General features: G+C 40.3%; 2 protein-coding genes across 8 annotated transcripts; one reads left to right on the forward strand and one right to left on the reverse strand.

Annotated features, from left to right (window-relative positions):
- Positions 1–59: 59 nt before the first annotated feature.
- Positions 60–14,175, forward strand: nprl3 (NPR3-like, GATOR1 complex subunit). Of its 6 annotated transcripts, none has more exons than XM_083976784.1 (15): positions 60–414; positions 1,561–1,630; positions 2,564–2,602; positions 3,398–3,530; positions 5,162–5,236; positions 6,576–6,771; positions 6,864–6,942; positions 7,730–7,867; positions 9,553–9,709; positions 10,136–10,242; positions 10,577–10,706; positions 11,320–11,509; positions 11,605–11,797; positions 12,871–13,644; positions 14,052–14,175. In XM_083976784.1, exons 1-14 carry the CDS (start codon positions 216–218, stop codon positions 13,034–13,036), a joined length of 1,872 nt encoding a protein of 623 aa, XP_083832910.1. In that variant the 5' UTR covers positions 60–215; the 3' UTR covers positions 13,037–13,644; positions 14,052–14,175. The 6 variants fall into 6 exon arrangements, with proteins under 6 accessions (XP_083832910.1, XP_083832911.1, XP_083832913.1 ...); XM_083976785.1 differs by having other exon boundaries at positions 6,576–6,729; positions 6,861–6,942; XM_083976787.1 differs by having other exon boundaries at positions 6,576–6,729.
- mpg (N-methylpurine DNA glycosylase) lies at positions 13,671–16,835 on the reverse strand. 2 transcript variants are annotated; one of them, XR_014595554.1, is made up of 4 exons: positions 16,426–16,835; positions 15,251–15,455; positions 13,857–14,431; positions 13,671–13,803 (listed from the first exon to the last, which is right to left on the reverse strand). XR_014595554.1 is itself a non-coding variant. In XM_083976790.1 (3 exons), exons 1-3 carry the CDS (start codon positions 16,705–16,707, stop codon positions 14,037–14,039), a joined length of 882 nt encoding a protein of 293 aa, XP_083832916.1. In that variant the 5' UTR covers positions 16,708–16,835; the 3' UTR covers positions 13,785–14,036. The 2 variants fall into 2 exon arrangements, 1 of the variants encoding a protein (XP_083832916.1); XM_083976790.1 differs by having other exon boundaries at positions 13,785–14,431.
- Positions 16,836–23,375: the final 6,540 nt, after the last annotated feature.

Consider the following 23,375-nt stretch of genomic DNA (forward strand, 5'->3'; position numbering starts at 1 on the left):
CGGTCCCTGTTCCCCAGTCGAACATCTTTCAAGGTGACACAAAACAATCACAACAACAGTTCATGGGCGTACGGACGGGGAGGAAGGAAGGGAGGGAGAGCTAAACAGATAGTAGTTATCCAGTTAACTAGATAATTCATGAGGTTACCTGAGTGTTTGTGTTCGTGTAGTCGTGGTAAAACTTTATTATCGACGGCTCCACGCTGAAGTTCAACATGATGCTCAACCCGTCGGCCGGGTTACAAGAAGACCACCGGAAGTCCATGTACAGTCAGCCTCAAAACAGCGTGTACAAAACGGGAGATAAAACCAGTCCTATCAGTGTTATCCTGGTCAGCTCTGGCAGCCGAGGGAACAAGCTGCTGTTTCGGTATCCTTTCCAGAGAGTGGCTGAATGCCCGTCATCTCTCACAGGTAGGGTTAGCATTAGCATTAGCATTAGCATCAGCCCACTGTCACTAATCAGTTTTCGTTATTGGGGGGAAATCAGTGTCCTCAAAGTTTTATTCTCACCCAGTCACACATTCACAGAGGCCGTTTTTACATCTCACACCAGTATCCCACAGCTAAACAGTGTATATTGTCTTGATCAGATTTTGTTGTGTGTGTTTAAAGGGATAGTTCAACATTTTGGCAAATTCGCCCATTGTCATAATCCCTATAGTCATAGCAGTAGGTTCATTACCTTTAATTATCAGTGCATGTTGTTTTGAGATCTGCGGGGCAGAGACGTGAGCTGCTCAGCCAACACAATAGAGGTGAATGGTACAGGTCCTCTGTCCCTCATCAAACTCATCAAATACACAATCCAACAACTCCAAAACACTCTCGTGGACAAGTTGTGACCTGCACATTCACCACACTATGAAATAATAATGTAATATTACGAGACAGAGTTGTTTTCAAGGCAAAGGCGTAGCCGGAACGACATTTCAGACACGGCTGCAGGGCGGAGTGATTTCAAAAGCGCAAGTAGTTCTGAGTATTTGCTTCATGTGTCCTAATGATGAGATTGATGAGGGACAGGGGACCTGCACCGTTCACCTCCATTGTGTTCACTGAGCAGCTCACGTCTCTGTCCCACTGATCTCAAAACAACATGCACCGATAATTACAGGTGATTAGCCTACTGCTATGACTATAGGGATTATGGCAGTAGGCGAATTTGCCAAATTGTTGAACTCCCTTTATTGGATCCGTTTATGATCCTAATCTCTATGAAAAGACGATTTCCAGTTTATTTTCTGAGCACAATCAATATATTTAGTTCAGAACTTTGTATGTCATAGCAAGTAAGTACAGTGAAAATAATGACTATACTAATCAATTAAATCAGCAGCAGGTCTCCTGCTTGCACACAGATTGTTTTCCTATGATAATGGGAAGGTAGGTTGCTTGGAGAAGTTGCATACTCATTCTGCGGGTTTAGGCTGTCTGAATGTTATTCTTCACATCATCCATACTGGTTCCATGATTTGAACATTGTTACTGTTTATGTCACTGCCTTTGTGTTTTGGGCCTTTAGTCATGTGAACTAACACTATTATTTCTGCCCACAAGCAAAACAACGAAGTCCATATGTGCTGAACACGACCGGAGATGGTCTTGAGGATCAAGATGGTGATTCCAGGTAATTATTATTTTTTGTTCTTCATATGATATTAGTGTTTTTTGTACATTTAATTAGGCTATTGTCATAAAATTCACTGCAAGTGGATTTACAGCTTGTTCTGAGAGCCACATATTCTTCTTACTCTAGAATAGAGAATATTGACATTTAGCCTCCCATATTTGAGCATTATTGAATTCATCACGCCATATGTTTAATTTTTGTCTTGTCTAAAGCTGCTTTTTAAATTTGTTCATCTGAACTGGTGAAAAAAACACAGGTTTATAAACAGCAACTTTAGGTCACACTGTATTTTGTTTGCTCCTTTTGTGAAAATGTGGGGCACTGATTTTTTTTTTGTGTTAAACACACACCAGGCTTTTGGGATAAGGTGTCTGAAAACATGTACATATTCCAACCAGGAGTTAGTCATATCTACAAGAAAAATAGGATTTTAGCAGTTCACTGTTTTCTTTTTTGTCCACTGAGGGAAAGAGGTTTAGTTGAGTCATGTTCTGACTGCTGACAAAGAGTTTTTTATTCCTCTCGGCTGTTCATGAAGAGTGGTTGAGCCGTCAGGACTGATTGACATATCTGACTCCTCCCTCTTTGCAAAGTCAACAATGTTGACGTCTGTTCCAGTAAAATACAAAAAAAAAAAAAAAGTCCTCCAGACCGATGACCTTTTAGTCAGAGATGCACCATTTTCACTTCATAGTAAAACGCAGCAGGCATCATGAAATCTGTTCTCTCTCTGTGTCCGTTGACCACACTTGACGTGCACTTGGAGACAGCATTAAGTGGTATTAATTAGCGGTTTCACATCATCACAGTATCACATGTTTGTTCGGGTTGTTTTGATGTCCATTTTTATGCATTCAGCCCAACTGTGTGTTGCATTTTCCCTTTTGTTTGCTTTTTTTCTTCTTTTTTATGGCCCAATTCCCATTTCAGAGAGCAATCTCCACTAACTGACGAACAGTTGGTAGCAGGGTAAGACGAAATCATTCTAAACCACCTTTCCTTCGCTTAGATCACCCCTGTCTTTTTTTTTTATCCCCTTCTTTCCTATTTTGTGTCCTACATGGATCCCCAACCCTAATCTACGACAAAAAATCCTTGTAAATGATCTGTAGCAGATCCAGTCCATCCAGTGTTTGGTTAATTCGGGATCTCAGTGTTACTTTCCTTTGTACCGTTGTTCCTCCTTTCCACATTGGAAATTAAAAAAACTTTAATTAAATGTTAAATAGAGATCATAAAAGTTTTGATTTAAAGTAATTAGCATGTAGACTTAGCATCAGAAAACACAATGCAAACTGAAATAAACACAAATAATTTCAAATTGTCTTGGCGAGGTAAGTCTACAGTTTGTCTAATTTTTTAATTTTTTTTTTTACTGGAAGTTGAGAGCTTGATTTTATATCCCTTCGATCGCAGCATGAGTTACTTCAGTCCAACCAGCATGAGTCTTTCACGTTCTTCATTCATACAGCGACTTCACTTTTTTTCTGCAAGGAGACCTCTTCTTCTTTTCTCTTCTCCAGTAGCCACACAAGCTTTTTTTTTTCATTTATACTCTGCTTGTTGAATTAAATCACAGGCAGATGCATCTGATTAACACAACTCCTCTTAGAGACAGGGATGTAAAAAAAAAAATATATATATGTATAAACAAACAAGCTAATTCAAACTCTCTCACCAGTCCCAGCTCTTTCTGTGCTGTAACCTCTCCTCCTCCCTCCTCAAACAATTTCTTATTGAGCGTGCGCTTCAATCTTCATCAAGGTTCTCTGACATCATCCTCGCCACCATCCTGGCCACCAAGTCCGACATGTGCGGGAAGAAGTTTGAGCTGAAGATCGACAATGTGCGATTTGTGGGTCACCCTACGCTCCTCCAGCATCCTCCCATCATTCAGGTAGGAACACATGAAGCTTAATGAAGAGTTGCAGGCTCATGATGATTCAAAGCAGTTATACACATGTGGCGGCCATTTGCAATGTGCATTTTGAAGCTGCTGCTGCTGTTATTATAAAAATATCATAAAAAAAAACTAATTTTGAATTCTTTTGACATCATTACTATAACATTAACATGTCCTGCTATTTGGCTTTGATGAGGCCACTTCTCATTTCACCATGATTGTTTTCAGCTTGGTTGGTCATATAACTTCAGCAGTGCCCCCTGCTGACATTTCTGTTTTTAACAATGATGATGCACCGCTTTTGTTGCTAAGGTGACAATCTTTCACAGGGGGTGGAGACAGTGACATGAACATAAAAGACAAAGCAGCTGAAGCACATCTGACATTTTAAGGTGGATCTTACACAGAGACACACAGACTCAGCTTCCCTGATGTTCACAAATCCTTGATGTTGATGTACTGAGGAACTGATTGTTCTTGGCTGCATGTGTGATTGTGCCAGTGCAGCTTTTATTGTTTAAATGTATGGTTGCCCTACACTCAGTTTACAGTTTAGGGTAACACTTTATAATAAGTACACACTATTAAGCATTAGTTAAGCTTTAAATACTGAATGCATCATGTATAATGCATGAATACTCATTAGTATGTAGTTTATAAACACATTTAAAAATGTTTTACTCATCATTGATAAGCGCTAACTGTATGAGTTCATTTGCAAAAGCAGATAAATGCCATTTTGAAAAAAATGAGCTGATGCTTTTGAATTATTCTTTGCATAGTGTTGTTTTCAATAAAGCTTTATTTTTTTGAGCTACGTCTGTTTTGTTATGTCTCATCTCCTTGGTCAAAGCCACTCAACTTTGGTTTGACTGATATCACCTGGTGTAAATAATAATTTAAAAAATTTTGGAATTAAAAAAAAAAATGGAGTTATCTGCTTTTGCAAATGAACTCTTCTATTTCAGTTATTTATTAATTATATTATTAATTCAGTATTTATTAATGCTTAACTAATGCTTATTAGTGTGTCCTTATTATAAAGTGTTACTGAGTTTAGTAGTAGGTACTCAGCCCTCATCAGAGCATCAGATCTTCCCTTTAATAAGCTTATTGTTTTCACAGTTTATCAGTTTGATTTGAAACCATTTCAGAGATGTGTGGATTTAACTTCACAGTCATGTTTAAAGGTGCATTTTGAGCTGCTGTTGAATATTATGGCTTCATACAGATGTAGGTGTTATTTCCTCAACCGCATGTATATCACTAAGTAACGGCTTTGACTCTCCACATAATGCAACACAGTTAAACAGCACCACAAACTACATCCTGTAGGTTTATCATACAGTTGAATAAACACCTCTCTGAAACAGTCTCAATAACAACTGAGCATTATGACCTTTCATGAGGGCAGGGTTATATTTATATTTTGTTCACTGTTCCTAATAAACTGTTAACTGATTGTATTTATGAATTTCACCATTTCTTAAATGAAACCTTGACCCAAATGTCTCTCATCCATTGAACTGAATCTGCATCCTGTGTATTTACTATATTTAACTTACATCATGGTAAACTTGGTTTGTTTTATGCTTCATTTAAAACTGTGTCTTCTTTCCATGTAGGTTTCTAAAACAGATCCTTCGCCTAAGAGAGAGATGCCCACCATGATATTGTTTAATGTGGTGTTTGCACTCAGGGTATGAAAATACTTCTTTAGATTTCTTTCTATAGTTGTATGTCTTGAAAAATGAAGTTTGATTTGGTCCACACAAATGAAATTTAATAGCATTTTTTAAATACAATTGTTATTAGAATGACCTGTAGATACTGTTTGTTTAAAGCAAACTAGAACAAAAATATTAGTTAAACAGAGTGTAGATGATAATACTGTGTCATTACAACTTAATTTACTTTTTTTAATTTTATTTTTAATGATAGCATAATTAAGTCAGCTGGCTGTGGGTGGGACACACACATTTAGTGTTCTGTTAATCTGTGTGTCTAGTGAATAGGCGGGGTGTGTGAGGGTGATAATGTTCCAGTATACTCTATCTGTGAGTGCATGGGAACTCAGAGGGAGGAGAGGCCAATTTATTTTGCTTAATCATGTTTTCTCAACAAGGCACAGCCTGTCCCTGCCCGTGCTGAGTCACTGTACCCCGTAAGTCTCAGTAATGCTGGGCTCGGGCCAGAAAATTGTCCAGTCATGTTTTGTCGATATCTGCCCAGCAACTGAGGGTGGGATTAACAGTTAATTGTTTATTTTTTATATTTTTTTAATATGACATAATATTAATATTTATACAGTGTGGGTTGTTTTTGTGTATTTTATAATATATTCAGATTTAAATGGGTTCACTGTTCAAATTTGCACAACAGTAATTTACTTTTTATGTTTTTGCACAAAGAAATATGTATCATAGTGATCAATTCCTGTTTTATCCCTTTATTTACATACCTGGGCATGTGTTAGTAACTAATCTCTCCATTTCAAGAAGTGCAATGAAAAACCACCACTAAAATTAATGAATACAAACTTCAGATTAGGCAAAACCTTTTTGACAACTATATTATCCCTTTAAAACACAAACTTTAGAAGTGTAATAGTGATCAGATGTATAACTACACACCATTAATCTTCAGTTAAGCGTGATTAAAAACATAATTGATCATTATAAAGCATATTCCTATCGTTAAACAAAACAGTATCTAAACAGTTATACATGTTTAACTCTCAATTAAAGAGTTTATCTATAATAAAACATCTATGAAAATGCTCACTATTAACTATCAGTACATGTTTATTTAATGTACGGTATGTATAAATGCATGCATAAATGTACATCTCAATAATTTAATAAACTGGTATGTAATTGTATAATAGTTCATTTATAAATGATGTATCTGTAGTCTGTTAGGTATTAAGATACACACATTATAAACACATTATAGATATCTTATTAATCAAAGTTTAAACATTTATAACTATATATTTATATTTATAATTTTCTCCCCTATTGTGTTCGGCCTCTACAGGCGAACGCCGACCCCTCTGTCATCAGCTGCATGCACAACCTGTCGCGACGCATCGCCATAGCCCTGCAGCACGAGGAGCGGCGCTGCCAGTACCTGACCAGAGAGGCCAAGCTGATGCTGGCCGTCCAGGACGAGATCACCACCATGACCGAGAGTGAGATACTCACACTCTCAGATCACAGTAAAACAACACAATGTATAGAGCTCATTATAAATGATCACACGGTTTCTGCTTTAGTGTCTGGTTTGTATTGCAACACTGACAGTGTTTTTCCCCGATGTCAGCAGACGGAAGCCCCCAGTCCCCATTTAGACAAATTCTTCCCAAATGTAAACTAGCCAGGGACCTGAAGGAGGCGTACGACAGGTGGGTGAAGAGACACATAATGTTCACAGCTGAGAAAGTGCTGAAAGTGCCCAGTCATGTTTTCTAAATATCTGCCCAGCAACTGTGATGTTATTATTATATTATTACTAGATGCCTCCACTCATTTAGTTATTTTACTTTTGTTTTGTTTTTATTTTATTTTATTAATTTTTATTTATTTATTTATTTGATTAGGACATTGCATATTAATCAACATGTCAGCCAGAGCATCAATGTAAATATGCCGGAGTTAGCATAGTTGCTAATTCACATCCATTGTCCTAAGGCAAGTCATAACATACAAACAATATACCAGTATACAAATAGATAAAACACAGTTTTACACAAAAAGTAGGTCCCAATTCACATTAATTCACATTAAGAATCCATATAGAAAAATAGAAAGAGAAAAAGTTATGTATGAGAGCAGGTCTGGCTTGCTACTAACCACTGTTTGAGGGTCTTTTTGAAAGTGGTGTAAGTGGCACAGTCTCTAACGTAAGCTGGTAATATATTCCAGGACTGTTTTATGTATATATTTTAAAATGGAAATATGTTTCCATAATAGGTCATTTTTGTCTATTTTCTATCTGATAGCATGTGTTTTAATAACTCACTTTCTAATGGATTTGTATAGAAGTGAATGCTTTTATAGTAACATAATGTGTTCATTCATACAAGTCAGCCTTTTTTGGGGTGTTTTTACGTAATTTCTGCATGAAAAAATGTGCCAAATGTTTATTTATTAACACCAATATTAATTATCATCATGTCTGTGTTTTCTCAGCCTTTGTACAACTGGTGTAGTGCGGCTACATATTAACAACTGGCTGGAGGTTAGTTTCTGTTTACCACACAAGATCCACAGGATTGGTGGCAACTACATCCCCCCAGAGGCGTTAGAGCGCAGCCTTAAGGCCATAAGGTTTGTTTGCATTTTTTTTTCTTTTGTACTTAATCTTTATGTTTGATCAGCAGAAGTTTCTACACTCTATGTGATGGAACTTTTGAAAATTACACTTATGGCAACACCCCAGTTGACAGTTATGGACTTTGATACAAAAATTGGCATATCACACAGAACCATATAGGGGCTCCACCCAGTGCCACCCCCCTTCTCACACCAGCAACATATGGTAAAAAGATTCATCGAAATGATAACATGTTCTAACAGACTCACTAGATCCACACCCCTGTTTCAATCCCTGAGTGTATAATATGTATTTTTGTTTATCAATCCATTCACAAGTTACTTCAAATCTTCCAATCAATCCAATAATTTCAACACTAGGTCAGCAAATAATTTTCATCCTACTTTTTTCAAGTCTACTTTCTCTCAGTTCTCAATTAGATTTAGAGGTCCGCACTTTTGGAATTCATTACCAATTCACCTTAGAAACTGCACAAGCATAAATTCATTTAAGAAACAAATAATTCACTTTCTATTGGCCCAGTTGAGCAATGCTTAAGTCCACATATTTTCTTTACATCACCACACAATATTGCTTTTCTCTCTCTCTCTCTTTTCTAATTGTTTTATGTTGTTCTTCACATTACTGTAAATTAAAATTATGTTGAATGATTATCTTTAAGAGGACCACTTGACAAGCCCTTAGGTTTTTTTTTTTGGTTTCTCCTGCACATTTGCTTGATCTACTGTATACGTTGTATGTTTTTTGTTGTTGTTGTTTTTTAATATGCTGTTTTATATATCTTTCATGTGCTAAGAAAATACAAATGCATGGTGGAGGTCTTTAGACTAACAAAATAATTATTCTCCCCTATGTAAGACAACTGCAACATTTACTCGTAGTTTGGCTTATTTTCCCCACAAATGTTGCTAATCCGACTTAGCAGTAAAATAACAAGGTGTGATAAACATATGACCCCAACACTAAAATGTAGCCTGCATACATAGAAAGATAGATTTTTTTAATAACCCCTGGGAAATTCATTTATCCAGCAGCGTAAGTAAAGCTTTAGTTTTAGCTCGGAAGTCCAGATCATGAGCCACTGCCTTTGGCCGAGGAATAAATTATACAGCCTGATGGCAGCAGGGACAAAGTATGAGTACACATCACCTATACATGACCAGCAAATATGACATAATTAAAATTAAATGAAAAATGCTCAAATTAAAATAATATAATAATATAATAATAATAAAAATCTATGTTGTTGAATGAAATATAAAATAGTTTATCCTTTAAACTGACGCTGTAATATCTAATCATATATTATGTCTTATTGTGTTGTTAACAGCTATTTAAAGACAGACTCTTGTACATGAACTTGCTATTTAGTGTTTGAGAAAACCATCGGAAGTTTTCCATGGTCCATGCTGCCCCCTAGTGTTCAGTCTACTTATGTTAAGAGTTATGAACAGCCTCTCTGATACTGTATATCTTACATTTTTGTCTTTTTGAAGCTGGTAAAATATGCAAAAGTATTATTAAAGAATAAAAGGTTTTAATGTTTTTACAACAGCGGTCAGTTGGTGCTCTCAGTCAGATACACTGCTGTATGTTGTTCTGTAAAGCTGATTCCTGACGAGGAGACAGTCCAGATGTCTGTTGATTGAGAGGCTGTATCATGTGTTTGCGTCTGCAGACCGTACCACGCCCTGCTGCTGCTGGAGAATGAGAAGACGCTGCTCAACCAGCTTCCTCTGGACTGCTCTCCTGCCATGGTGCGCCTCATCAAGACCTGCTCAGCGGTGAAAAACCTGCAGCAGCTCGCCCAGGACGCCGACCTGGCCTTACTTCAGGTGCAGAGCAGTCACAACATCTGCAGCACTTTTTCCATAGTGAAAGAAAATATTCACAACTACCTTCAATCTTTTAACTGATAGAGAGAGTCCACAAATTAATGATACTATTTATTTATCATGTAAATACAAAACACAAAAGGTTGTTAATGTTATAGAATATGTATAAGTGCATATATGATATAGGGAAAATCAATGACTGATCTATTTAAATGGAAAATATGTCAAATATGGTGCAAAATGTGCAACTGTGGTGTAAGAGCTAAGTCTGTTCATGTGATCATACTGCCATCTAGTGGACAGTAAAATCTCTTGTTGTACTCGTTTCCCTTCAACATCTGGTTTTCACTTTTTGTGGTTTATGTTTAGTTGCTGTTATTTCACAATATAATTATTTACAAAACATTTCCCCCCCTCCTAACTCAGATCTTTCAAATTGCTGCTCACTTGGTTTACTGGGGCAAAGCCATCATCATCTACCCGCTGTGCGAGAACAACGTGTACATGCTGTCTCCTCATGCCAACATCTGCCTGTGAGTGTCTGCGATGTGTGCAAGCCAACTGGCTGCACTAGTTACTGCACAGTTAATAGACCATAATTCTGCCCCAGAAGCACCCGTCAGTGCCTAAGGCTTCATATTCACTGAAAAACACATATAAATTATTATTAAATTCAGATTTCCAGAGCCTGCACTTGTTAAATCACCCCAGAATGTGTTATGAAAGAAATATTGAGCCTTTGGCAGCGCTTGTCTTTTTCAATAGACTTTCCCTTACAACACTGTGGAAAGTGAATTCAAGAGAGCTGTGCTCATGGAAACGCTCGGCATTGTAGAGTATAAACCTGTGTCATGTCTCCCTGGATAGATACTCACCGCTGGCGGAGCACTTTGCCCAGCAGTTTCCTGGTCATGATCTGCCCTCCATGTTGGCCAAGTTCTCGCTACCTGTCTCGCTGGCTGAGTTCAGAAACCCTCTGGAAGCCCCGACTCAAGAGGTAGGATGGATATTAAAAATGTATAACATGTAATAAATAATACAGCAATAAAATTACACAATGGCTGAGAAAAAGTGAAGATCCCATGTGTTTTCTAATTTTAGTGAAGTAATCTGATTTGTATGTTTTGTTTCCCAGTAAGATGAAAAAGGGGAAAAAAATACTTTCCTCCAAAAACACATGGCTTGAAAATAGTTCCATGTTTGAAGAAATATTTTTAGACTTATGAATAACAGGCTGCGACAAGAACAGATATTTTTGTACAAATTAAGAGCAAACAAATGTGAAATCCCAAGAGTTTATAGGGCTATTACTGTAAATTTGGACGCTGTGTTATGAGAGCAGAACCATCTGGCGATGATCTCCGACCCATCTTGTTTGGCCGAGCAGTTTGAGCATCGGGGATGAATTATAAATGGCGGAGGGACATCGGCTACAGCGTCTGCAGCCTCCATTTTTTATGAGAGCAAGATCAGAGCCGTGGCTTCTTCCCCGTGGCTCATATTCGATTTAAAACACGTTTGACCTGGTTTTAGGGACATCAGCCTGTTCAGCTTCACTTGTTCAATGATGTCTCCCCCCTCTCCCCCTTCCTCCCCCTCTCCTGACCCAGGCCCAGCTGATCCAGATGGTGGTGTGGATGCTCCAGCGCCGCCTGCTGATCCAGCTGCACACCTACGTCTGCCTGCTGGTGCCGCCGGGCGAGGACGAACCGGGGCTGAGGGATGAAGATCCTCCGCTGGCTGCCAGGGTCGGAGGCCGCAGCCTGAGCACCCCGAGCGCTCTCAGCTTCGGCTCCCCAAGTTAATGTCCTTCCTCGGCTCAGCTCATCTGCCTCTCTGCTCTTCCAGATGTTAACAGCTGATATATATTTAACCTTTGTCCCTTCTGTGTGCAGCCAGCAGCGATGACATGACCCTCACCAGCCCCAGTATGGACAACTCCAGCGCAGAGCTGCTGCCCGGTGGCGACTCTCCACTCAACAAGAGGATGACGGAGACGCTGCTCGCCAGCCTGTCGGAGCACGAGCGGCAGGTTATTCTGAACATCCCCGCCGCACAAAATCCAGAGGACCTGAGGATGTTTGCCAGGTAATTGAACCTGCCTCACACACACACAAATATCCTATGCTCTTTTCTTTATCTTTTAGCAAATTGGCCCATTGCCATAATCCCTATAGTTTTAGCAGTAGGTTTGTTTGCTTTAATTGTCGGTGCAAGCTGTTTTTAGAACGGCGGAGCAGAGCCGTGAGCTGCTCAGAGCTACGCTACGGAGGCTCATGGGATTTCTTGGTTTCCCTCATCAAACTCATCAAATACACAATCCAACAACTCCAAAACACTCTGGTGGACAAGTTGTGACCTGCACATTCACCACGCTATGAGATAATAATGGAACGATACGAGACAGAGTTGTTTTTGAGGCAAATTCATGCAAATCCGCTGATGCGCGTTCCTGACGAGGGCAGTTTTTCAGCAAGCAGTCTCTGCATTTGCCTCGAAAACAACTCTGTCTTGTAACGTTCTGTTATTACCTCATAGCGTGGTGAATGTGCAGGTCACAACTTGTCCACCAGAGCGTTTTGGAGTTGTTGGATTGTGTATTTGATGAGTTTGATGAGGGAAACCAAGAAATCCCATGAGCCTCCGTAGCGTAGCTCTGAGCAGCTCACGGCTCTGCTCCGCCAATTTGCCAAAATGTTGAACTATCCCTTTAACTATCCATTCCTCTGTGCTTTCAGGCAGTTAGATTAACAGATGGGATAAGCTTTAGTGGGGATCCAGTGACTCATTCTGTTGTGAATCACTCCTCCGTCTCTTAGGAAATAAGATGATAATTGTGCAACGGTTTGGAAAATAAAGTTATTTTAATTGCATTCCCAGAATATTGAGAAATATAATCGCAAACCACTGGCTGGAGGGTTGAGATAATTGACTTATTAGCTGGAGAATGTATTATGAAAGTAAAAACGTGTCTTAGAGGTGCTCGTCAATCAGGGGAATCAGACCTACCTGCTGCACAGTAATGAAAGATGTCATCAGAGGTGTGAAAAGTCGTGTCTCATGGTTGATTTACACAGCTAATGATCCAGTTAAACTGCAGCTCTCAACCCCATTTCTCCTTCTGCCTGTTGTGACGCACGCCTGTCTTGTGTTGCTTTCAGGCTGCTGCATTATTTCCGGGGACATCACCACCTGGAAGAGATTATGTACAATGAGAACATGAGGCGCTCGCAGCTCAAGACGCTGTTTGACAAGTTCCGCAGTGTCCTTGTGGTGACCAACCATGAGGATCCCATTATTTCAATCTTCCAGTCACCCATGGAGTAGCGGCATCAGCTCTCACCAACTGGAAAAAAGATGTCGAATTGAGAGCTCGGCTAATAGCTCCTAAGTGCTCCTTCCTCAAGAGAGTTGTTTTTATAAAAAAAACGAACTGACACAATGATTGCATCAGTGTAGAAAGTGTCTTTTTTCCTTTATGAGCCAAATGTTTGTTTACAATATTAAATTATTTTGTACAGAACAGAAAAAGACCTTGAGTGTCCATTCACTGTGAATATTTTTTTTTGGAAAGACCGGCGTATAGTCGCTCGCTCTGCCCCCAGATGTGTAAGTGAGCTCATCTGCACTGACCACAGAGGGGCACTGACTCGGTGGGTAATGATCATTCCAGACCTCCAGATACCTCCACTTCAGGAATCCCAGAGGTGGCGAGTGGAGAAGAGAAAGACGCAGGCAAGAAAAAGAAAAGCAAAGCAGGGGACGACTGTAAACATCAGACGGGGCTGTTTTTGCTTTGAGGGAAGCAGAGCGATCCAAACATCTGTGAAATCACTGAGTCACTGAAAGAGAAAGAGAGAGAATTTCCCCAAGTTTGAATGTTTATTAAAAAACACAGATGGAGAGACCTGAACAAAAGAGACTCGTGAGTAAAGGTACGTTTCAGAACAGATTGTTTTTTTTGTTTTTTTTTTATAGGCACTGATAACCTGAGCTGCCTTCAGCTTCTAATCTGTCATCTTACATTATAATTTTGCATCAGTGCTGTAAATACAAAAAAAATGGAAATGGATGAAAAATATTTTGTTTAATCTCTGCAGGTCACAGATGACACTCAAATATTCATGGATTTATTCTCCTGAGCTACAAAATGATAAAAGTAGAATGTATTCATTTCATGTGTAAGAGAAACTGTCCCCTTCAGTTTTTTATTTTGCCTAAGTGCTCCACAATGGGAACAGATGGCAGAGTAGTTTGAGGAATACTCCTGTAAAGTCCTTTTTGACATTTCGCTGTCCTGTGTGTCAAATCTGCACGTCTGAATCCCTCATTGCATTTCCAGACTCGGACTCGGTCTCTGTCTCTCTGCCTCTTTGTTCACCACGCTGACACAGGGATGCCCACGGAGATAAAACCTCCACGGCTTCTTGGCCCATTCACCGTGGGACTCGATCCCGACGCGTGGCGCTGACACGACGTCGAAGGAACAGGGCTCTGCCTGGGTCTCCCTCTCCAGCCACACCTCCGGGTCCGAGGCCAGGTCTCGACGGTCGAAACAGCGAGGTATATTTAGAGCCTGGCACAGCTTGGACGGCCCGTTGCACAGCTCTTTGTCCTTCAGTGGTCGGGCTCCCTCTTTGCGTCGGGCTGCTCTCAGCTGCCTCATGACGGGCTGACCCTGCAGGGGCTCGAGGGAGCGCAGCAGCACGGCGGCTCCCTCCCCTGAGAAAAACAACACACAATATGCATCAGTCAGCAAGGCTCCGCTGCGTCTCCTTCCTTTTGACCTTTACTTTACACGCTGACGATAGAAAACAAACTGCTGCATTATAGGTTTAATGTCAAGAAAAAGGAACAATATTCTTATATTTGCATCCATCAGTAAACACAATTTATAGGCAGGTGCTTCTATTTTCTAGGGCTGGGCCAAAAAAAAAATCGATTTTTAAATTTATCGCGATTTTTTCCCCCAGCGATTTTTAGAAATTGATTCTCATACAAGAATCTTTTTTTTTTAAGTATTTTTTTGGCGTTTTTGCCTTTATTTGATAGTACTAGTGAGATAGACAGGAAAGGGGGAGGCAGAGAGAGGGGGAATGACATGCAGGAAAGGTCTGCCCGATGCGGGATTCGAACCGGGGACTGTAGCCTCTACATGGGGCGGCCGCCTAAACCACTGCGCCACGCACCGCCCCCAAGAATAATTTTTTATTTATTTATTTATTTTTGACGACCAATCTTTATTGTACGATCATGTATGCCATTACACTCGACAAAGTCAAACCGGCCTGTTATGTATTGTTTTTTTTGTAAATATGACTTATGATGTATTATCAAGTGTTTGGTTCAACCTGCTCTTGGTTAAGGAAAGAAAATCACAATAATTGAAATATAAAATCGCAATACTTGTTAAAATTGAATCGCAATACTTGTTTAATCAGAATCACAATTTAAATTGAATCGGGACCCAAAAATCGTTAGAGAATCAAATTGGCACAAAAACATATCGGCCCAGCCCTACTATTTTCATATTTTCTATACCTTCACTTGACACGTTCATGCAGAGGTAGATGCCGTAGATTGGATACACGTAGATTGTGCCTGGCTTCATGAACATGGCCGTGTTCCTCTCAGTGCGTTTGCCTCCTGCTGAGTGTGAAGCTCGGTCCTCCCCTCCGAGGTAGGCCTCCGTCTCCACGATCCTCCCTCGCAGCTCGCTGCCGTCCGCACACCTGCGCACCAACACCTGCAGAGACCAAGGGGATTGGTTGAGAAAAAATAAAGTGATAGCAAACGTGCAAATGTGATCTGACAAACCAGACCACAAAAAATGTATGTTCTGCTTGTCATTTATTTATTCATTCATTTATCTTTGTAAAAAATAAAATGTAACCAGTCAAACAAAACACAACTCATCAAAATTATGTAATGACAATGTACACAATCAAAATTATCATCCAAACTACGTATAACAAACACCTGACACCACAGCCAGATTTCATTATGATGTAGGAGGAAAGGAATACAAATACATCTTGATTTCACCCTTGAGTTTCTTCTAATTTTCAATACATCTTTCCCAACTTCTCCCCTACATTTTAAGTCCAGTATTTCTTTTTTAAAATTTGATTAATCAACATTTTACAGTGGTTGATTAGCAGCTTTAAAACTCAATAGTTTTCCTAATTGAATGATCAAGTTAATGATGTCTCTGAGATTAATTAATATCACAGGGAAAACACAGACAGCTTCATCGCATTACACAGTTTCTGAAATTCACTCCAAAAACAAGACGCAAATACAAATAGATAAATTAAGCATGTTAATGTATCCAATGTTATTTCTTTCTTTCTTACTGCTCCTTTATATCTTGCACGGATCGTTTATCTGTAGGTCTTGCAGCAGTGTTCAGCACTATTTGTGATGATGCTGCAGTGGCAGTAACGTTAGTTGCATGAGCAGAAGCCTTAAACCTGAACTGACAGGTTACTTAACGAAACTCCTGCTCTAAATATAAAGTTCCCAGAGCTACAGGAGGATCTCAATGTGCAGCAGTGTCAACTTTATACACTGCACATGCACCTTACAAAACACTTTGAGCTGCACGGATACAAAACTTTATTCCAACTATACTTTCTTCACAGTTTTCAGAGATGAAAACGAATAAATAAGTGATTATAAATGTATAAATAAATATAGTTTAGAGGGGGGCAGACCTTGCCGAGGAAAGCTTTAGCCAGAGAGATGCAGGGCTGGTTGAAGAAGTCCTGTCCCAGTCTGAGCTGCAGGTCGGTCTGGGTGAAATAGCGACTCTGCTCCGTCTCATCACTTTGTGCCTTTGTGTCTCCACACTGAACCTGTGTCTTCACCTGTGCGCGTGAAACCTTTAATTTCACATCCGTCGCGTGGTTTTTAGTATTGTTTACATGCTGTTGTTCAGGTGCTGTCACCCCCACCGCCGCAGCCATTTCTAGCATCTTTCTTTTTCTCCCTGCCATAATAACGATATGTAAAATCACTTTCACCACGCCACAACTGTTTCCTTTTTTAAATATATAAACTCATTCACATATTTATATAGTTTTTAAACCATTCATTTCACAATGCATGTGAGTGCTGCAGGAGTTAGCACCGGCTGCTAGCAAACAGGAAGTAAAAGACTTTGTTTTGCATCTCTTAAAGGGACAGTGCACCCTTTTCCTGCAGGATGTGAAGTCATAGTGTTTGACTGTATTGATTATGTTATAATTGAGTGTTTCCTCTCAAGGTTTTCTCTCCAGTGTCTTAGCTTTTTTTTTTTTTTTTTACTTCCTCCTTTAAATTCTCAATCATGACTTTGCAGTGTGACATGTTCTTCCTGCTGCACACAACAACTAAATATAGTGATAGGTAAAAAAAAAAAATCTCCAAAGAGTGGCCCCCTTTTTCCTGCCCGCCCTCTTATCTCCTCAGCCCCATTTGAAAACAGCCTCCTCTAATAAGAAGCTATAAATAGAGCCGCTGTGCGCACGCCTGCTCGCCTGTGCCCAGGAAGTGGATGGCGCCAGTTAAGCCCTAGGCACTGTGGGTCCATGTGGCTTTCTGGAAGACTAACAGCGTGTGACACGGTTGTGCCACCGATTACAATTTCATGAGGGAAGTGCAAGTTTTGCTGAGCTGTTGTTTGGAAGCGCTGTGCTGAGCCTATAAAGCGCACGACTGCATCAACTGATTGATATGAGAACGGATGCATAGGCTGGTAGATGGATGAGCACATGAGGGTCCTTCTTCAAGGGCCGGGGCCTTCTCTTGTTTTTGATGATCAGAGATCTTCTTTTTCTGCCTGCTTCACTCAGGTTTAGCAGTAGCTACTCATCTCCAGATCCTCCTAAGCTTTCTGAAGCTGCAGCGTGGCTTCTGATGCATCCCCGCCATCTTAAATCTGGGGGGCCTGTGAGTCCTCTCCTGTGGCTTGGCTGATGCTTTGCTTGAAGCTTTTTTTCTTTCACCTCCTTTGCTATAGGTAATCTTATCTGAAAGAAGCAGGCTGCTCATAATTTGATTACCAAATAAGTTGCACACAGAGGGAACACATCAGAGCACACAACATTACCTATACGAAGGTGCACAAGATTACACAAGAGCTTATAGTTTTTGCCTTGTGTGGCCTCATGAGTTAGATTATACTGCATGTAGTGAATGCCAGACTCTTTGATAATATTTGATCCAGCATAAAATGCATGAAGACATAAATTTATCCTGATAAATGAAGAAGAAAAACATTTCTTATTCTTTCTTACTTGCACTTTTAACTCTGTAAATATCTAACCAGCCATGCTTTATATTTGATTTGATAAACATGATAGAAGAGGCCTCTCTGCCTGGGGTGATAAGCTCTTTGGAGGAGTGATAGATGTGTGCAAAGAAGTGGCAGCCTTTTGTGTGCATGTGTGCATGTGTGGCATTGAAGAAGTAAGTGAAGGGCACACGTCCTCGGACTGAGGATAAATTAGGTGGCATTAAAACTCCCATTTCAGCTATTTTCATTGCAGCTATTCTGTGCTTTCCCTCATCGCCACTGTTTTGAATTCTGCACCGTTTTTGTTTTGATTTTCAGGATACTTTCTCTCTCTCCTTCTTGAGTTTCTCATGTGGGAGTCAGAGTGGATGAATTTTTAATGGAAACACATGACACAAATGGTGCAGGAGTTTTTGGGCACAAGCTCCTGGACTGATTTATTGAGCCAGGATAAGAGCCAGACAGAAATCTGCTGAGCATGTTCAGTAAGAAGAGTCCTGGCATGGGGTTGTTGACTTTGCCGTGGCTGCGTGGTGGACCGGTGTAGGCCTTTGTTTGCTTTTGACTGTGTTTCCACTGCCGGTCAGCAGCAGTGACGACGAGGTCCGGCCCGGGCTGGTTTTCATTGTTGCTGCCACAGATAATCTTAGCCGCCTCGGCTTGGCTGTTATGTTGCTTTCTGGATCCCTTTCAATTCCAGCAGCAGCAGCAGCAGCAGCAGCCACCTCAGCGATAGTGACGCCGAGCGAGGACGCCAAAGACTCATCTGTGTGCAGATGGAGGAGCAGAATGCACGAGGACTGAAAATACCTTACTACAGCATGAGTCACAGGATCCTATCAGGTGTAATATCCTCTCAGCCTGCAGCGTTTCGACAGGAAGTAACTCCTATTATTTATCTTTGAGGTTAAGAGGTTATCACTGTTTGTGATAAGGTTGAGAGAATTTACACAGTGAATTGTTTCGCCCTGTTTTAACTCGGCCATTAATCTGTAAATATATATTCATGTGCCATACATAGTTTCACTACGGCGACAGACTGGCACTGCTATCTTCGGTTCATATCTGGCTGATAAATAAAAACACTATATCAAACCACATGACTAAAACGAGCCGACCAAATATAAACGTGACTATTTTATCCTGCTGTGTTTATATCTGAGGTCCGAATTAGCCGCTCTCTCACAGACACACTGACTGGATTAGAAAATGAGTAAATCTGCACATTGCGTCTCCTTTATATGGGAGTCATGATATAAAAAAACGCCGTCCTTCCTTGATGTGATGTTTCTTGTTGTAGACACACTCAGAAATAGTTGAAGGCAGAGGGCTGAGTAAACTTGTCCCAGACTGGGTGTAAATTTGTTTTGCTTACATGACATCATCCTATTTATGACAGATTTTAGCGTTGGAAATCCTTACCCAGAGATGTTGTTACCAAAAAATGCTGCGTTTTCTTAATCTTTTATCATTCTCTTCTTTTCTATGTCTATCTTTTATCATTTTTTCAGCAGTAGGATCAGATTTCCCACATCTCAGCTGCTTCAGAGCCTCAGTATCGGCTTTTCAATAAACCCTCCTCCCTACTCCTGCCGCACCTATGACTGCAATCATTCTCCACAGACAACAGAGGCTTCTTTCTTACCGGGGCCAATTAGTGGCAGAAGCTGGTAGTCATCTGCATGCTCGCTGTTCGGTGGGATTAATTATTAATCGATGAGAATGAATGATTCATGGTTGGCTCTCTTCTTGTTTGTTGCAGGTGTGTGTGTGTGTGTGTGTTTGTGTGCTGCACAGGTGGCTGGATACTCACTGGGGAGGGGGAAACAGAGGGATTACTTCACACCTGCACAGCAGAGACCATGCAGGCTCCTGGAGAAACTGAGGTTTTCTTTTTTTGAGCTCACTCCCACAGATTTTTAACAGAACCACTGGAGTGTAAACGCAAGATATAGGTTACTGTAAGCACATGCATATACACCACTGATTGGGGATTTCCTTTTTGTTTATCCAGAGCACGTATATGGTTTTGTTCTATTTGTTCTGCATCATAAAAAAATTAGACATGCATTAGTGGAGCTGTGTTTGGAGTCTACATCTACTCAGAGGAACTCTTGAGGAAGAAAACTCTGCAGGATCGACTCTTAATCTAAATAAAGCCGGAGTAGTTTTTCATACAACAGCACAGCAGTGAAGGTTTCAAAACATAATTGGGCGAGTCGATGACATTTGGACAATATCTCTGTCTTCCAGCTGTCTGGTTTATTGATTGAGCCCGCACTAAAACCTCCCCTGACCTTTCTCTGTGATAACAGTTGCCTTGTATCAGCTCACACCTGTAGCTCACAGCCGTTGAGCCAGGCAAAGGCTGGGAGGAGTTTTCCGGGCTTTATCCCAAATATACGGGAGTTTAAAAATCTGCTAAACATGACCGGAGTGAAATCCTGTGTTTCCTCTATAGTTCCTAGGTGTTGTTGTTGTTGTTGTAGCACAATCAATCAACGCAGACAACCAGCGTTACATGCTTGTAAAGAGTGTCTGTGCTGCTTTGTAGATGTGGTAAACCATGTCATCCACGTACGAGTGAAAAGAAAAACCTCTGTGGTCTTAACCCAGAAATGATGGTCTCCCCCTGCAAAGAGGAAATCGTTTATGGGCCGTCTGACGATGTCCTTTTTGGTTAAACATTACCCTTGTACTCAACCCTTTTATCTGCGTCTGATTGATGGGACGTCAGGGAGCCTTGAGTGCTCCTGCAGGTCCTGCGTCGCTTCCTAATTGCTGCCTTCGCCTCGGCTTCAACCCTCCTTCAGTCCCAGGGGAAGGCTCACCATTAATTACTGTGACTTCATGGTATATCAATCAGAGGGGAGTCCCGGCAGGCCACCGAACACTCTTTACATGCCCGAGTGTATGTAAAAGAGTTGACGAAGTCCTATAAACTCATTCCTGTGGTGGAAATACTATCTGTGGTCTAATTTAGGAGCATGTCTCTTGAATCGGCTTGATTTGCTGCGTGGCTATCAGTCATGCTGGCAGGGACGAGACCCACGGGTGCGAGGATGGAGGAGGAGGAGGAGGCTCCAGAGCTTCTCACACTGTGAACTAACAACACAAGGAGAGCTGTCTGCTGTTTATTTTAGTTGGGCCACATTAGAAGTGATTAAATTCAGTCTTGATGAAGTGATTGGTTAAATAAAACTGGATGATTCTTGCAGCAGATTTCTCTCCGGGGAGGAAAGCTGCTGAGGAGGAGGTGTTCAAAACATTTAAAAAACAACAACATTTGTTCAGTTTCCTGCAGCCAGAAACATAGACATGAAAGTTTGTGGACTTTGACTGAAGTTTTGTTTCAATGTTTTTTTTTTCTTTTCTTTTTTTTAGACTCTTCTGGTGAAATTGTGGCAGAACACAAGTTTCTGAACATGCTGAGATACTCAATGATGTTATTTCCATTTTATTCTACTTCCATTTCACTGCAGTGTTAAGAAAGGTGGGACTTTTTTCTCTCTGCTACATTTATTCAACATGAAAAATGACTTATTACACATTCAACTTCAAATAATGAGCACTAATGGGCTTCATTGTCACTAGTTTTAGTTTCTGTATCTTATAAAATCTAAAATTGAGTGCTTTATTAAAGTGAAGGGTGTTAATGCTTTGCCATTATTTGAAGACATTTTAATGAGCTGCTACTTCCAAGTTAATTTGTAGCCTACATTAACTGAATATAATAGCGAGCCATTATTATGATGTCTTGTTCTGTGGTTGTAAACAAATCCTCCTCTTTGTCCACATGGGAATAGGACCACATTATATATTATGTCTTCCTTTAGTTTAATAGCAGAAAGACAGCGGCTGCCACGTTCAGCGGAGCGCGTCTTAATCGAGAAGCACATCAAAGCGACCATGAAGGAGACTTTTCCATGCAGGAACCTGAGCCTCTTGTGCTCTGAGACCCCAGAAGCTGCGCACGGTGCCCCTTGTCAGCACCTCAGAAACCTTCTGCTTCCTCACATCCATCTCTCTCCTGGCGAATACTCCCAGGTGGATCTGAGCTTTCACTAAAACTATGAAGGAATGCACCATGCACGATGGTCTTTTCATTATAGGTGGAGCAGCAGCAGCAGCAGCAGCAGCAGCATGTATTACCTGCTGCATCACAAAGGAGCTCCAGTTTCTCTACAGGAAATGTTTAAAAAATGACTTTTTGATTTCATATTGTTGTGTATAGAGCTCATGGGACACAGTAGCAGATGTGTAATGTTCAGACTTAGTTTAATAGGCCTCAGTCGCCTTTATTAACATCAGCAGACCCAGATCGCAGACTTATTGGTTTCATTTATATAATGGTTAACAATCCGTTTTTTCATTAGCTTGGTAATAAAACTGGCCAGTGTAATTCAACTGACATGCAGTGAGAGCACAGGACTCATGGGCGGCGGCTCTGCTGATCATTAATATCACACACTGTCATGATCATGAGGCAACATTATGGTTTGTCTCTAAAATAAGACCAAAAATGGTGGGAAGCTGTAAATGTTTATGTAATGCATTTGTAATAGTGTGACTCATCATGAACAGTTAATTACTTCAGATTTAGATGCATTTGGGCAGATTATGATCATGCTCTTTAGTCATCAGACAAACCCAAACTGGAATTTAAGGAGGAAAGTCCAGAATAAGCCTATATGTGATGGGTGGAGGAGAGCAGTCGAAGCTCAGATGATCTCTGTGAGCGTGCACCACCTCAAATCTCAAACCAGTCCAGAGACGTTTTTACGTCTTGAAGCCATTTGCTTGTTTGTTTTTAATTTTTTAATTTTGGGTCTTAACCTTTTTTTTGTGTGTGTCTTGCAGGTAATTAGACGTGCACATTATTGTGTATACCAGATGAATCAGCAGCCTGTGTTTCCACTTGTTGTGCAGGTAATTACATAGTCTTCAAGCTTTGGTCCAGCTGCTAAAATCATGATCGTTGTTATGTTGCATAACCATGGCACCTTTTAATTGTCATGTATGGCCTCTTGTTGATATAGGTAGATGGTTCAAACCAAATCAAAACCATTACAAATGCCTTTACTGAATATTAGTGCAAGTGACATGGTGTAGGCTATAGTTTGTGTAATAGTCCAGTTAAAGGCTGTTGATTGATTGATTGATTGATTGATTGATTGATTGATTGATTGATTGATTGATTGATTGGTTGGTTGGTTGATTGATTGATTGATTGATTGATTGATTGATTGATTGAAAACTTCATTGAACAATATGACAAGTGTTCAAAAGGATTAAAAACACAATAAAGCCCAAAGGCTTATTTCCATTGTGGTCCTATTTGGTGGTAGACAGTAGCCTACACATGAATTATGATCATTCATTTTATAT

Source organism: Trachurus trachurus, assembly GCF_905171665.1.
Source record: "Trachurus trachurus genome assembly, chromosome: 8".
Classification (NCBI taxonomy): Eukaryota; Metazoa; Chordata; class Actinopteri; order Carangiformes; family Carangidae; genus Trachurus; species Trachurus trachurus.

What these genes read in the sequence shown, in the direction of transcription:
- mpg (XM_083976790.1), bottom strand. Translation starts at nt 16,707, where the DNA reads ATGGCAGGGAGAAAAAGAAAGATGCTAGAAATGGCTGCGGCGGTGGGG. An exon ending in CTAAAGCTTTCCTCGGCAAG is followed by an intron (nt 15,456 to 16,425) that starts GTCTGCCCCCCT and finishes TGGTCTCTGCAG; the next exon opens with GTGTTGGTGCGCAGGTGTGC. An exon ending in CATGAACGTGTCAAGTGAAG is followed by an intron (nt 14,432 to 15,250) that starts GTATAGAAAATA and finishes TGTTTTTCTCAG; the next exon opens with GGGAGGGAGCCGCCGTGCTG.
- nprl3 (XM_083976784.1), top strand. Translation starts at nt 216, where the DNA reads ATGATGCTCAACCCGTCGGCCGGGTTACAAGAAGACCACCGGAAGTCC. An exon ending in AGCATCCTCCCATCATTCAG is followed by an intron (nt 3,531 to 5,161) that starts GTAGGAACACAT and finishes CTTTCCATGTAG; the next exon opens with GTTTCTAAAACAGATCCTTC. An exon ending in CTGAAGGAGGCGTACGACAG is followed by an intron (nt 6,943 to 7,729) that starts GTGGGTGAAGAG and finishes GTGTTTTCTCAG; the next exon opens with CCTTTGTACAACTGGTGTAG.